General features: G+C 39.9%; 1 protein-coding gene across 3 annotated transcripts in view; it reads right to left on the reverse strand.

Moving 5' to 3' along the window:
* ABCC4 (ATP binding cassette subfamily C member 4 (PEL blood group)) overlaps positions 1 to 14,225 on the reverse strand; it is a 186,369-nt gene that overhangs the window by 24,051 nt on the left and 148,093 nt on the right. For 2 of the 3 annotated variants that reach the window (XM_063336396.1, XM_063336381.1), the window contains 5 exons: positions 13,256 to 13,312; positions 11,861 to 12,016; positions 7,751 to 7,840; positions 7,104 to 7,276; positions 671 to 776 (listed from right to left, as the gene is read on the reverse strand). In XM_063336396.1, the coding sequence (XP_063192466.1) occupies positions 671 to 776; positions 7,104 to 7,276; positions 7,751 to 7,840; positions 11,861 to 12,016; positions 13,256 to 13,312 (582 nt within the window). The remainder of the gene's footprint in view (positions 1 to 670; positions 777 to 7,103; positions 7,277 to 7,750; positions 7,841 to 11,860; positions 12,017 to 13,255; positions 13,313 to 14,225) is intronic. The other variant, XM_063336387.1, reaches the window with a different exon arrangement.

The raw sequence follows: 14,225 nt of genomic DNA on the forward strand, positions 1-14,225 counted from the left end.
ATATGGCTGAGAGGGTATTTCACAGTGGCAGAGTCTATCGCTGCTCTGTTGGGAACAAAGATGGCAGAGGCTGCTAGATTGGCAGTTCTTCGTCTTCTGTCTGAACCTTGCTTTAGAAAGCTGGCCACGTTCATTACCTCACCAGTCTAGTTCCACTCCTCCCACCACCACCCTTGCCCCAGGGCAGCTGCTGTCTCCTTACCTCCATGTCTCCTGCCCCAGAACCTCTACCACTTCCTCCTCACATATCCCACACCACTAACTATTGTCACTGCCTCCCTCAGCCCACCGAGACTGAATTAATAAACCCGACCAAATCCAGCTGACTCTGTCCAGAGCCTCTTGGGTGTGTCTTCAAGGGCTCCTAAGTGCTGGCAGAGTTTATTTGCTCAGGTCTGCTGCTGCGCCTCACCTGCAATGGGTTCACACCTCGCAGGGTGGAAACCACAGGGCCAGACAACGTAAGAAGTCTTTTCGGGTCACTACTTCTGCACTTTTATGAGTTGTCAATCACAGTAACTCAGATAACTTGGATAAGTCTAAAGTACGACTTAAACCTCTGCCCACTTTTGGATCAAAGTTAACAAGAAAGAGTCAGTAACACTCTTCTTCAAAATAAAAAAAAAAAAAAAGAAAAAAAAGAAGACTTTTAAGCAGTTAACTGTCTTACCATAATCCTGTCACTGTCAATAATGGTGTTCAAGCGGTGTGCAATGGTCAGCACTGTGCAGTGAGCAAACTTTTCACGGATCGTCTTTTGAATGAACTCATCTGTTCTGAAACACAGCAAGAGCAATGCAGACAAAAATAAGATGTTTGCATGGATAACTGAATGGCAGGCACGTTTTATGATTTCACCAAACGACTATATAGCAGGAAATATGCTCATGAAGTCATTACAGTGCTTATTCCTCTTTTTATATTAGATGACTTGGAGGCACATCATGAAGCAGACTCCAAAATCTGCCCTCTAATACTTGAAGAGGAAAGAGTTTCTTCTTGGAAGTGGAGCAATAGATGTCATTTCAGGAGACTAATTTCCCAGGCTTTGATTACAGAAAGAGAAACATTCTGTAGAATCAGGTATTCCTAGAGATTTCTACACCAAAAAAAGGCCACTGTTATTTTAAGTTTTAGTTTGTGCAAGCAGTGAAGAAAAGTTGGTAAAAGCAAGTATCCTTCATTGCAAACCAACTGAAGAATGAACCCAAGACAGCCTGTAACTAAGGTTCTTGATTTCCACTGCAAAAGGAGATAAAATAAAGGAGGTGGTTGGTAAACTAAACTAAGACTGGAGTAGCTCAAGAACTTGAATACAGAAAAAAGAAAACTTGGCATATTCCATAAATCAAAAGCATTACCTGGAACACACAACCCAGGGAAAGGGATAAAAGCTTTCAAGTTAAGAGCCTCAACCCATTCTATGAATTAACCACCCAAGAAAGGATATCAGGAGGAAACATAAGACTTGTAAAGAAAGAAAAGTAAGCTAAAGCACAGACACTGAAGTACAGGGCTAAAGCAATAACTGTCACAAATAAAGCTGAGAACCCTGAAAAGGAAATAAAATTATACCGAAAGATACACAAGACACTAAAATGTTCTTTAGCTGTATAAACACGCATTAAGGCAAAAATGCAAAATTCATAAAATTGGAGATTATTCAAGTAACTAACTGTACAAGAGAAGCACTGACACCACCTAACTTAAAGCATACCAGTCAGGCTTAAATGTGGAAATCTATATGGTCCTCTCTCTAGTCAATGAAAGGGGAAAGGCATGGCTGGAAGGTGCATCGGAGCACCTGAACTGGGCAGCCATCAGGTGATGAATGCCCTCTAGAGGCACCTGACAGTCCACACTGTCCAGGAAGCCTTGGCTCCCAACCTGGGTGCATAGCCAGGCCACGCGAATACTCATATATTGTCCTTCAGCCTTCAAAAAACTCATAAGTGGCGACAATGGAGGAAAAGGCAGTGTGGGAATGCAGGTATAGAAACTACAATTCTCATCCGAGATAGAAGGAAAACACAAAGAACTCAAAATATACTGGGGTTAGTCAGACCAAGGAAGCTCCAGCCTAGAAGTCAGGCACTTGAAGGCATGGAGCTCATTTCCAGGATTTCTATTAAAACAGGAAATCGTACTTTATATAATGACTGGAGAATAATAAATGCTATACATTGGATTAAAACAAGACAAAGCAGACATCTGGACAAAATGTTATATTCAGGCAGCCATGTTAGCTTCAGCCAGTTTCTGGCAAAGACTTAATTCTTCAAATTGTTAAAAGAAACTGGAAAAATCAAATGAAATACAATAAAGATTCGTGCAACACACATCTTCCTCTGACAAATTATTATCTTTCAGACAGAAGTAATACTCTACATTGAATCTGTCTGCACATGATAAATATTTGGTATCACTTCATAAATTAAGCAAAAAGAATTGTTCTGATGCCACCACGTCAGGAGGCACTAACAATAAAAAGTGGACAAAGACAACTTTGGAAGAACAGGATGACTTAGAGGAACGGAGTAACCGTTAAGTTTCCACAGTAGAAAGCACAAGCTCATGCTCTGAAGGACTAAACATAACTTCTGCTACAAACTAAGTTTAAGCAATCAGCATGACAAAGGAATAGACAGATCCCTGCTGATGACAGGACGAATCACCAGAGAGAAGGAAGACATAAACAGTTAAGTAAGAGTTCCCACGCATGCTAACTGTCATCTTCATCTGGGGACAGAAACATTTAGGCTCTGTCATGAGAGCCAGGTCCTGGGTCTCAGTCTGAGAAGGCTTGGTCCTTCTGCTCCTACTTCCTAAAATAAGCTAAAGAACACGGTGGGAAGCAGGTGTCCCTCAGCTCCTCCTTTTGAACCAAGGCCAATACGCGATCAGGGAAAGAGACGGTAAGAGACGTCATGACAGAGACGGGTTCTTTAGCCCTGTGCGTTAACAGTCTTCTTAAGAAAAGGAAGCTGTTCATTCTTAATGCCCCGCTAGCATGTGCACGTCTCACGTCACAGCAATACCAGTGCTTTCACCTCAGTGTTAATGCACGGGTCTCTTTGTCTATCTTCTCAGCAATGCCTCAATGACCTGACTACTCTTACTTTTGAAATTAAAAACCAGGGCCACACATTAAAACACCCAGCACGGAAAAGGCTTACACAGCCAGCCAGATGTGTTCTCTGCAACTGTTAAGAAACAGCCTACGCTGAATAATGAAACAAAAGGTTCAGTACACCCTAGAATAACGTAAAGAAAGCCTTTTTCTTTCCTTGTAGTCAAGCTCAAGGTGAGGTTTTCCTGCAGAGCTTCCAAGGAACACAGAGAATTGTAGCTTGCTCAGGAATTTTGAAAACAACTTTTTAAAGGACTCAAAATGATTTGCAACTCTCAGGCTATTCCTGCTGTTACCTGAGGAGAATGCCTCATCCTTGAACATCCCTGTCCTCCGCATTCATTTATTATATCTTCCTTTATTAAGTGCATTCCTTCTAGCACCACCTCTTCCTACATTTACAATAGAAACCATTTCTCATTCTTAGATAGATACTATCAAACTATTATCTTAAACAGGTATTTCCTGAATATAAGCTTATCCTTAATAAGAAACTGCTGGCCATATTGTGGGTGTGACAAATGTTCTAAAATGAGACTACAAAGTAATCAGAAACAGACCTAGTAGCTCCATCTTCAAATATCAACAGTATGAAATCTCATGCAGACTGGAGACTGGGGGGATAGGGGCTCAACCAGACCCTCTCCAAAGTTCGTGACAGATCTTGGAGTATAGTTTTTGCGGTGGCAGGCAGAAGCACCATCAGTAACCTCCAGAAGAACCTTGGGAAGAAGGTAGGAAAGGCAAGAAAATCTAAAAGACTAAGAAAGGGATCTGTGTACAGAATTACGTGCTGACAGAGCACAGAGACTATATCACATGCCAATTAGAGCCGTCTACCCTCTAGAAACGTGCTGAAGGAAGCGGCATTTCTGTCCTTTTTTCAGGACCTTTGTGGCGCCTACCCACACTGAGAAAGTGGCCAGGCAAGTGCCAAGTGATTCCATCACACACCTCAGTGGATCAAACCCCATCATCTTACAGGCACCTTAGAAACCAAAGGTGCAAGCTGAATACCAGACTAGGGCTGCTGGATGACAAAACCTCAACTCTAATCTGATAATATGAAAATGGGAACCACGATACCCCCCATCACAAGGAACAGTACAATAAGAAAGCACAAAATGGTGATATAGCTGTCCCACTGGCACCGTGGGTTGAGGATCTAACACCAAGCTTCACAGCAACCCAAGATCTGGTGTAACCTGAATTAGTTGACTGTGTAAAAAGAACACTATCTAAAGAGTAAGAATAAACAAGATCTGAATGAGAAGCAACAAAGCTGCTGAAAGGAACACTGGATAAGTGATTATCTTCAGCCTAATGTCCTCCTGAGATTGTTCTGGAAGCGTATCTCACACTACACAATTCCTGAAAGGCTTTGGATAATTTCTTCAAAAGAGAAACAGTTACAGATAGCAGTGAGATGTAATGAAAGGTTAAACCTTACAAGGTTAAGCTGGCTAATGAACTGAACTATGAGCAATGGGGGTAGACTCAATGAACAACCGATGTAAAAATGTGGCAGTGGACTGGTCCCAAAAAGTTTTCTCCTGTATAAGCAGTAAAAATACAAGTTAAAACATAATACTATAGTCAGTGGGTGGAGAGCTTAGTAAATTCCACTTACTCAGTTACTAAGGTTTTATTTCAATATATCACCAAAGCAACTAGGGAAGGATTTTCAGCTCTTTTGCTCCAGATTTCGTACAACTTTCCAGAATGGTTCAATTGCTATAAAATGGTTCTGTTCCTCGGGGTAAGAATGCCAGCTTCAGGACCAAGAAGATAAGATCAAATTAAGCATCTGTCAGTCATCGCACGTAAAATGTGCACGTAGTCTGACTTAGGGGAACCTTCTTTCCGGCAAGCTCCTCCTCTCCCTCACGACAGCGCTGGCACCCCTGCAGCTGGTGCTATGAGGAGCAAGGGAAATAATAAGGGTACACACGGGAACTGAAAGATGCAGGAAGGAGGGAGAAGGGCGTACTCCAAACTCCTTCCCTTCACTCGGCAGCGAAGAATGGCCTAGCTGAGCTGGAGAAACATCGTGGGGAGTCCCTCAGCCCTGCGGAAGGTACACTTTCTCACCCTGTCACCGTATCCACTGCCTCAATGCCACCTCACCCTCCTCCTCCTCCTCCTCCTCCCACCCCCAAACCCTGCCTCCTTCACGTTTGCTTCCAGGTTGAACTGGAGAAGGGACATGGTTGCAGCAGTGGTTGAGGCAAGGAGATGAAGAGCCAGAAAAAAAACAAAGAAAGAATTAATATCTCCAGAGCCGGCGGCAGCTCCCCACGGTTTCCTATCCCAGGTGCTTGATATGCTGTGTGCTCGCCGCCAGGCTAGAGACAAGGGTGCCAGGTATGGGGGTTGTGCATCACAAGAGGAGGAGGTTTTCCTTGCATGCCAAAAATGCCTCCCTAACTGCTCAGTTAAGCAACCCACATCAGCATTTCCTGATGAGCGTCCTATCAGATCGCACAGCTGAAAAATACTCGGCTCTAGTTATAGCAACACATTAAGGAAAAGGTAATAATGACTGTAATGCAAACTGAATTCAAAGAAGAAGTTCCAAGTTATTATTTGTATTGTTATGCCTAGAGTTGATACAAACAAACATTTACCTTATTATAATATATATTGCAGCACACATTAATCAAGATCAATTAAATGGATAGTGTAAGTTGAGAACACACACATGCGAGATGCCAAAATAGGGAGGATGAGTAAGATGGTATTAAATTTCCACAGCTATGATTAATCACAGTTAATCTATCAGTGCTCAGCCAAAAATAAACTAATAGTCAAAAAAGAAAAAGGAAAAAAAAAGAAAAAAAGAGAGAACCTCTGGGAAGAGAATGCACTTCTCTAAAGGTTTTAGAAATACACTGTCAGCTGAACTGCAAAGCTACCCTAGTGGCACCACTTCTCCCCCAAGAAGATGTTATAAAAATGAGTCACGCCCAGATGACATACAAAATCCTTAATGCATCTGTTTGAGGGACTTGCTGTGTTATTGTCCTCTTTGGACTTTGAGTTCTCCCTCAAGCCATAGTTTGTTGGAACTATATATTCAGCTCAGACTAATTGATGCAGTACGTTTGCAGTATTGTTTTCAAAATATTTCCACCAGCGTTTCAAATGTTTCAAAAATTAACAGTGGGGGTACTTAGCTATTGGAACAATTTAACAAGGGTTGTCATTGAATTTTTTTTCTATTGAGGTTGAATGTTCTTCTAGAAGTACACTCTAGTTCAAACAGGAATGAATTCAGGAAAGTTCTGCTGGCCTGAGTTATACAAGACAAAATAATGAATGATAAATGAGTCCCTCCTGTAGCTTTAAACATCTCCAAATCTGTTTTGCAAGTCCTGTGGTGTTTAGGATAGCTTACCTTGCTCCCCTGCCACCCTCCCCCCCCCCCATTTTATCTGTAACTTATTATACCACCATTTGAGCCGTCAGAAAGGACAGCATCTCATAAACAGAAGTTTCAGGTTTTGCTTATAGCCATTTTTCACCTTTTCAGTTTTTTTTTTTGGGGGTTGTTTTTTTTTTTGGGGGGGGGGGGTGGGGGGGGTGGGAATTGATTTATTTATTTATTTTCCAAGAGACATTTCGTCCTGAATTCGACAGAACTCAACTTGTTTCACGGCTATTCTGACGTTGCTGATCTGCATTTCCAAGGAGGTTCTTGTCTTCTTGTCTATGGCTGCAGGACAAATAAACTTTGAATATTAATTTTCCTATTCTGTGGAATGCACTGCAGTTAGGGATATGTTGAGTGCTACGTATATATCATTTGCTTTGTACCCAAAACTCAGCCACCCCATTTTGAATAGACGATGCTACCATGGAAAGCATAAAATACTACAAAAAATACAAAGTATTTAAGTTCATCCCTACAGTACAAATGATCATATTAAAAGTAAAAACCAGCTCATCTTAACACGACGGATTTTGTTTTTACCTTGGGTCCACATTTGCTGTTGCTTCATCGATGATAAGGATCCGATTTTTTTTTAGAACCGCTCTGGCAAGACACACCAGCTGTCTCTGACCAACACTAAAATTAGACCCAGATTCTGCCAGCTGCGTCTCCATTTTATTAGGTAGATCTTCCACAGCCTCCTTCAGTTGCACCTGTTGACATGTCAACATATTGTAGGATGAGTAACTCCCTTTTAAATCAGCTATTGTGTGTCTGATGACACAACAATAAGTACGCAAGGTTTACCTTTTATATTCTGACACAAAATGAGTACTTGCCAAGTTGGATTACACAGTGTGTCAGTTATTAGAATTCTAAAAACATTAAAGCACATTGTTAAGAATCTATTAATGTTCATTAAAACTAAGATATTAATCAAAATTTAACCAAAGCATCATCCCAAAGGATGATTTTTTCATAAAAGGCTTATATAACAACATACATGTCTACACACACATGCACAAACTCACACATACGCAAATGCGTACGCAACGGTCTACCTCTTCTCTCAACAGCTATGCCCTTATCAAACCTGATGAAAACATCTAAAACCTAATGCACACAAGCACTACAGTGTTACTTGGCTTGTAAATATCAGATGCATATTATTAGATTTAATAAGTCACCTCTTCCAAGGCATTCCACAGCTCTTCATCGGTGTATTCATTGAAAGGATCTAAGTTTTTCCTCATAGTTCCAGTGAACAAAACAGGCTCCTAAAACCCAGTAAAATTAGCATTCCGTTATAAACACAGGTTTTATATCGCAATAGGTAATTTAATAATAATCAGAACTAACCTATATCAACAACAGCACAGAAATATCCTACAACCAGCCATCTTTTATGAAATGAAAGGAGTATTTCACCATAGCACGCTTAAAGGGGAAGGGGAGGAAGGCAAGTGTTCAGCCAGTCTGTATGAAGACAATTTACCAAACAGGGCAGGTCTGTTTGCAAATTACTCTACACAGTTACGTGGGTACTCAAATGGGCATTTACATGCCACTGTTTTGATGCCACAAGCTATATATATATATATATGTATATGTATACACACACACACACACACTCTTACATGAAATCATTGCTATCCTCCTGGTATTGTTAATGAAAACCAGCAACTACCACTGTCAATGAGCTCACACCCCTAAATTACACTTGGGCAGTTCTGAAAATTTGTTTTTGAACTATACAAACCAGAGAGGAATCAAAGAGCTCACAATACCTCTCTGGTTTTGCTTTTCTATTTGGTTGTGGGTTGTTTTTTTTTTTCATTTCATACCATAAAAGCCCTTCAATTTTACCACCAGAACCTAAGACGAACAGCTTTCATCATTTCCACACAATGTTTAAATCTATTACACATAGAAATTAATCTATGCTGCTGCAGCAAAGTATACTCCCTTAGAACCGGAGCATTGCTGGGCAAAGCTCTAACTCAAAACACACCAGGGAGTCAAATCAGTACCTTCTCCCATTCAGGTACCAATGCCGGTTTACCTGTGGTTGAAGCAGGTTTTGTTCTACTTCGGTTCCTGTTCAGACCAGGAACAGATCATTACTCAAACTGGCACACCGCAATTCGCACTGGGAAATGCAGTGTTTGAGAAGTGGGAACATGACTTTTGGTCCACAACTCCTTAAGCAACAGATCAGTCCTCACTAATGCGAGTTGCCAGACCTGAGAGTTGTGTACTGACACAACTTTAGGGCTAAACTCCCCTTAATATCACACAAAGACAACACCAACAAGTCAAAAGCTGCAACCGTGCTAATCACAAATGGAGACCATTCATCCTGTTGTCAGTTTTCTTTAAATTGGAGAAATCTTACGCAAAATGTTTTCTTTTTTTCTCCCCTAGGAAATAAAGTCTAAACTTACATTGGATAACTTCAGCTAACTCTTGAGATTAACCTCTGTCATGACTTACAGCCCACCTAACGCTAGTGATGCCCAGATCCAAAGCCCTGCAGCAAATCAGAACAGATTTTAGACCTTAACCCTTATACTGTTTCTTCATTTCTAAACCACTCTGAGGGGTATAAAAGGATTAACAAAGACAGAAAATGCCACAAGCAATGTAAAAGAACGTATGCAGTTCTTAACATAACATGCCAGTTATTTGAAAGTATCTGTTGCATTAGGCAACACACGCCACTAAAAACCTGTTGAATGAATGAAAGGATTTAATAAAAACACTAACAGGTTAAAGAACATTTTTCTTCAAAAACACCTAGAAAGCAATTTGTTAACAATACGTATTTTAGCACACCATTTGGTGTGTTCTGAAGGTATTGTTACGTTTATTTTCCTTTTCAATCCATTTTTATGGGTTAGCAAAATAAGAAGCTGAATTTATAAAGTGTTCATAACTATTATAAAAGTCTTAACAACAGACATGTACTGCAACAGAAGATAAGGATATTTTATAATTACAATTTCTGACACAGATTATTATTTAAAATAGTCTGGTTTATGAGAGGAAAGTAATAAGACAAACCTGTAAATAATTGTTGTAAAAATGCTTGCAGTCAGGGAGGCAGACAACATTTGCATAGAAAAGATTTACAAACACAACCTTCACACAGCTCCATCCAAGCAAGCAATTAGAAGCCTAAGCACATTTTTATTTCTCCAGGTAGGTATTTAAACTTACACGTAAGAAAACTTCAGTCTTGCCTTGCCTCGCCTCATTCACTCTCTAGGAATGGTTCTGTTTAGCATGATTTATGTTATAATTTTAATAAGCATCTCTCCCTCTGGTTTCTTAGCTTCCCACACAATTATGAAGATATTTGCTACAAAAATAACTACCTGACGCTACATTACTATTTCTATTATTGACACTGCTATTAACGCAGCACAAGACAATGCCTATCATTCAGTTGACTACAGTATAAACCTTATTCCAAACCCTCCACCTCTTAGTACCACTACTTCATAGTTTTGCATATTTTTAGTGGAAACAAGTCTTCCCTTACATGGAAAAGAAATGCTGCCTGCTTTTGGACACTTAAACCCCTTTGTGACTATGATAAAAACCCTACCATGTCAATAGACCAACATATGAAAAAACCCCACCATATATAATTAAATGCAGGGGACTTTGAGTATCTGCATCACTCAACATGTAGAAACTGTATTTGACCAGCAGTTTTCCTGTCTCGGTACTCTATTATATTCAACTGGGTTGAATTCTTCGAAATGTCAAAATCACCCACAACAGCTATGGGCAAGGCTTTGAAAAGGCTGTAGACCTGGAATGAACTGACGATCATCTGCTTTCATGGGGAAAAAAAAACACCGCACACACAAAAAAAAAATATAACTTAAATCCACATAAAGTCCTCTTTACATCCAAAGGTGAGTAGTTCCAGTGAGTACCTCTGCTGTGCAATAACAGAGCCTTCAGTACGCAGAAACAAAAGACATTCTCTATTAGGCAACAATCCAATTGCTGGGAATTACCTCTTTTTTTGTTTGTTTGTTTTTTGTTTGGTTTGTTTGGGTTTTTTTTTATAATAGCATACCTGCTTCTTTCTCTGACTCCTATTCTTAGGAAAGGAAAAAAAAAAGGCAAGTAATCAAGAGAGGCTTAGAACCACTGTTCATTACCATTTTTATCAGATTCTCAATTTAAAGAAAGTAATACACCCTGAATGCCATCCTGCCAACGGGTTAGCAAACATTCAGATACAAAGATGGTGTAAGGACGCTAAATACGGCTTCTATAATAAAATACAGATCTGAGAATTAATGTTAAATGTGGCAAACAAATTCCTCTGGTTTCCAGCCTACTGTTCTCTCTACCTGCTAGAACATCCCAGACAAATTATTTGCCGAAATATTTGCCAAAAACATGACTTTGCATTCGCAACTTTTCCCTCTTCCTCCTTCTCCAGTGGAGAGCAAATGACCACGGATCAGAGCTCTCATGAAACATGGCAACTTGCACAGGCTCCACCTTTAGAAAGTTTTGAGGTTATCCATAACCCTTCTCTGATTCATTGTCTCTTTTGAAAGTAAGACCATAGAAGAGATCTGTGACCTACCAGACTTCTTGGAACATCCTTTCTTCTGCTCCAGCACCAGAGACGAGGCTATTCCCAACACCATCTTAGTTTTTTTCCTGCATTGCAGCCTTTCCTGCATTCAGCTTCTAAAGTTTTTGTTTGCGGATCATAATGACCCACTCCTTTGTCTGTTCCTCTGCTCTCCTCCTGCCCAACCTTCCCCAAACAATGGAAAGGCCGGTAGCTCACCTCTCGTTGGCACGTTTGCTCTTTCTAGATCTAGCCGCAGTCCGTTTGTAGGGGGGTGACCAGTGAGGTGAAAGTGGTCCCCCAAAGTAGCTTACTAAGCAAGCTTCAGGCAATGCATCAGGCAGGAATTGCTGCCAAAGGATCAAGTTACTTCAGAAGCTTGGTATATTCCTGTCAGATTTTCTCTGCTCTTTCCCAGACTACAGAAGGACAGCATACTGCTAACACCGACTCACAACTATTCCAGAGGAATAGACAACGGACCAAAACAGAAGAAAATGCTCCACTCCTCAAAGCTGATTCTGTTTATCTTAAAATAATCAAGACCTTATTCAAGTAAGAACAACTCCTCGCTGAAGTTTCTATGTCTACTGCATACTGGGGTGCAGTGGGAACATATCCCAGCAAAGCATTTTTAAATACTCTGGCATTCTATTGAAAATGTTTATAGCTGACCAAGTCACTCTCTTACCTGAGGTATAATTGAAATTTTCTTCCGCAAGTCATGGAGACCTAGTTCTGATGTCAAGTACTTATCAATCCAAATCTTTCCTTCAGGTTCCGCCAAGCGAAAGAGGGCCGCTATCAGAGAGCTTTTCCCAGCTCCGGTTCTTCCCACTATTCCAACCTACAGAGCAAGCCAAGCTTGTACAATTAAACCCTGAACTTTTCAGGATAAATTAATATGTCAAGCAACAGTTTTACAACATCACAGGATTTATAGTAGAACAAGCACCAAATAAAACTTCTTTATAATTAACATTTTTTCAAGAGCAAAAAACCCTCCCCCCAAATCAGTTTGGATTCAGGTGACATATGGATACCCAACAATTTCTTGAATCATATTCAAAGGTGAAAGATTTTCCCTTAATGTGTGGTGGTTTATTGTGTAAACAAGATAAAGAGGCTTGGTGTATAGAGTAATGCGATTCAAGGCTGCTAATTTTTATACTAAACTGGGTGATGTTAGGCAAATCATTTCAGGCATGCACCTACATCTCAATCCAAAAAAGGACTCCCATAAAGCACTTTGGGAACGATGTATGAGCACTATTTCCATTTTAAATAACTGAGACTGATTTTGGTTAGCATGGTTAAGGTGAAGTACTTCAAAGTAGTCAAACTCTAAAGCCAAAATAAAACCAAAACTAGCAGGAGGATTACAAACTGTATTCGTGCTTCAGACAGCTTCAACAGAGAGGACACAAGTATCGAAACTACAAGGCCATGTGAGACAGCTGCAATTCCTTTACAAACAGGAGAAACGGTGAATAATAAAGTCACAGTGATTCAGGCTTCTATATGTTGCCAGAGAAAAATCAGAAGCTGTATGCAATGTGAAAAAATAATGCTTTCAGAAAAAAAGAGGTAGAGAAAATGCAAAATATGGGACTGCTAACTTTAATAACAAGGGATTAAGACCTACAAATATTTCATATGAAACCAACACTTAGGAGAAAGTAGGCCCATTAATAAATGAGAGGAGACATATAATTAGTGGTGAGTAAATACTACTTGAGCAGCAAACTTTTTTTTAAGATGTTGTCTTCAGCTGAAGGATTCTTAGAGAAAACAACATACAGTAATCAATTGTATCAGAGAAGGTGACGGGAGGAACCCTCTACATTGATCTGATCTGGCAGGATTTGTTATTTCCTGCACCCAGTTCTAATCGCCACATTTCCAGAAAGAAATCAACACACTGGAAAGAGTTCAGAGAAGTGCAACATAAAATTAATACGGGTTGGAGATACTGATTTGATGAGGAAGGATTTACAAGAATTAAATATGTATTAATATAGCCTGGCGAAGTGATTGGGGTGCAGAAGGGAGGAAGAAACATGGAAACCTTCATGAGTATACGTACAGACACCAGAGGGCAATTACCCACTGCCTGAGACTCAGATGTATGCAGTAATGACTGCTGGAATGAAATTAAGCACAGGAAACATTACGTCGAAGAGCAAGGAGAAACCTTCTAACAGTCAGAGACACTAAGCTCAGACAAAGCAGCAGTGCCCACATTTGATCAAAAATACACAAAGCACTAAAAAAGTAGACTGCAAGGAGCAACTTACGCTGTGTAATCTAAAAGGTATTTTCTACTTCTGTTCTCCGACTCAACAATGTCATCCAACAATTCATTATTGTACTATTGTATATCAACTAATTAACATTTATACAGGGCTTATTATTACAGATACAGCCTAATTTAAGCAAATCTCTTACAATAAATGATAAAATGTCTAGTATTCTTAATTATATCAGTAAAACAAAGGAAAACTAGTTCTGAACAGCTACACTACAGCTCAGAAAGAAAATGCTGAATGGAGAACACAGACACCCAGAGTTGTGAAAACAAAAGTTCAATTGTTTTTCCGTAAATGTCAGTGATATAAAGTATTGTATTAAGGATATAAAGAAAAAACATAAAAAATACATTGATACTTAAAATAAAAATGCAGCTGCTCTGCACATTGTCAAAATCCCACTTTCAGTTTGGCATCCAATGAAAGGACTACGCTCTTCAGTATTTAGAGGAATCTATTTGTATTTTTGGTCCAATTGACTACAGGCTGCTGAAAATTGACATGAATTTGAAACAGCTCTCACAGTATACACATTTCTTTCCTCTTTTTTTTTTTTTTTTTTTTTTTTTTTTTTTTAAATACATGGTATTCTTCAGAAGGCCATGTTCGTAGCCAGTGCAAACACAGCCACAGTCTGCAAACGGGAGTCCCAGCCACCTAACAGGAATCATATGGCCAGGATTTTGTTGCCCGACGTAAGCCATGTGCACGCACAGGAGTACACCTGCTACGCCGGGCTCGGCATTA

Source organism: Chroicocephalus ridibundus, chromosome 1 (assembly GCF_963924245.1).
Source record: "Chroicocephalus ridibundus chromosome 1, bChrRid1.1, whole genome shotgun sequence".
Classification (NCBI taxonomy): Eukaryota; Metazoa; Chordata; class Aves; order Charadriiformes; family Laridae; genus Chroicocephalus; species Chroicocephalus ridibundus.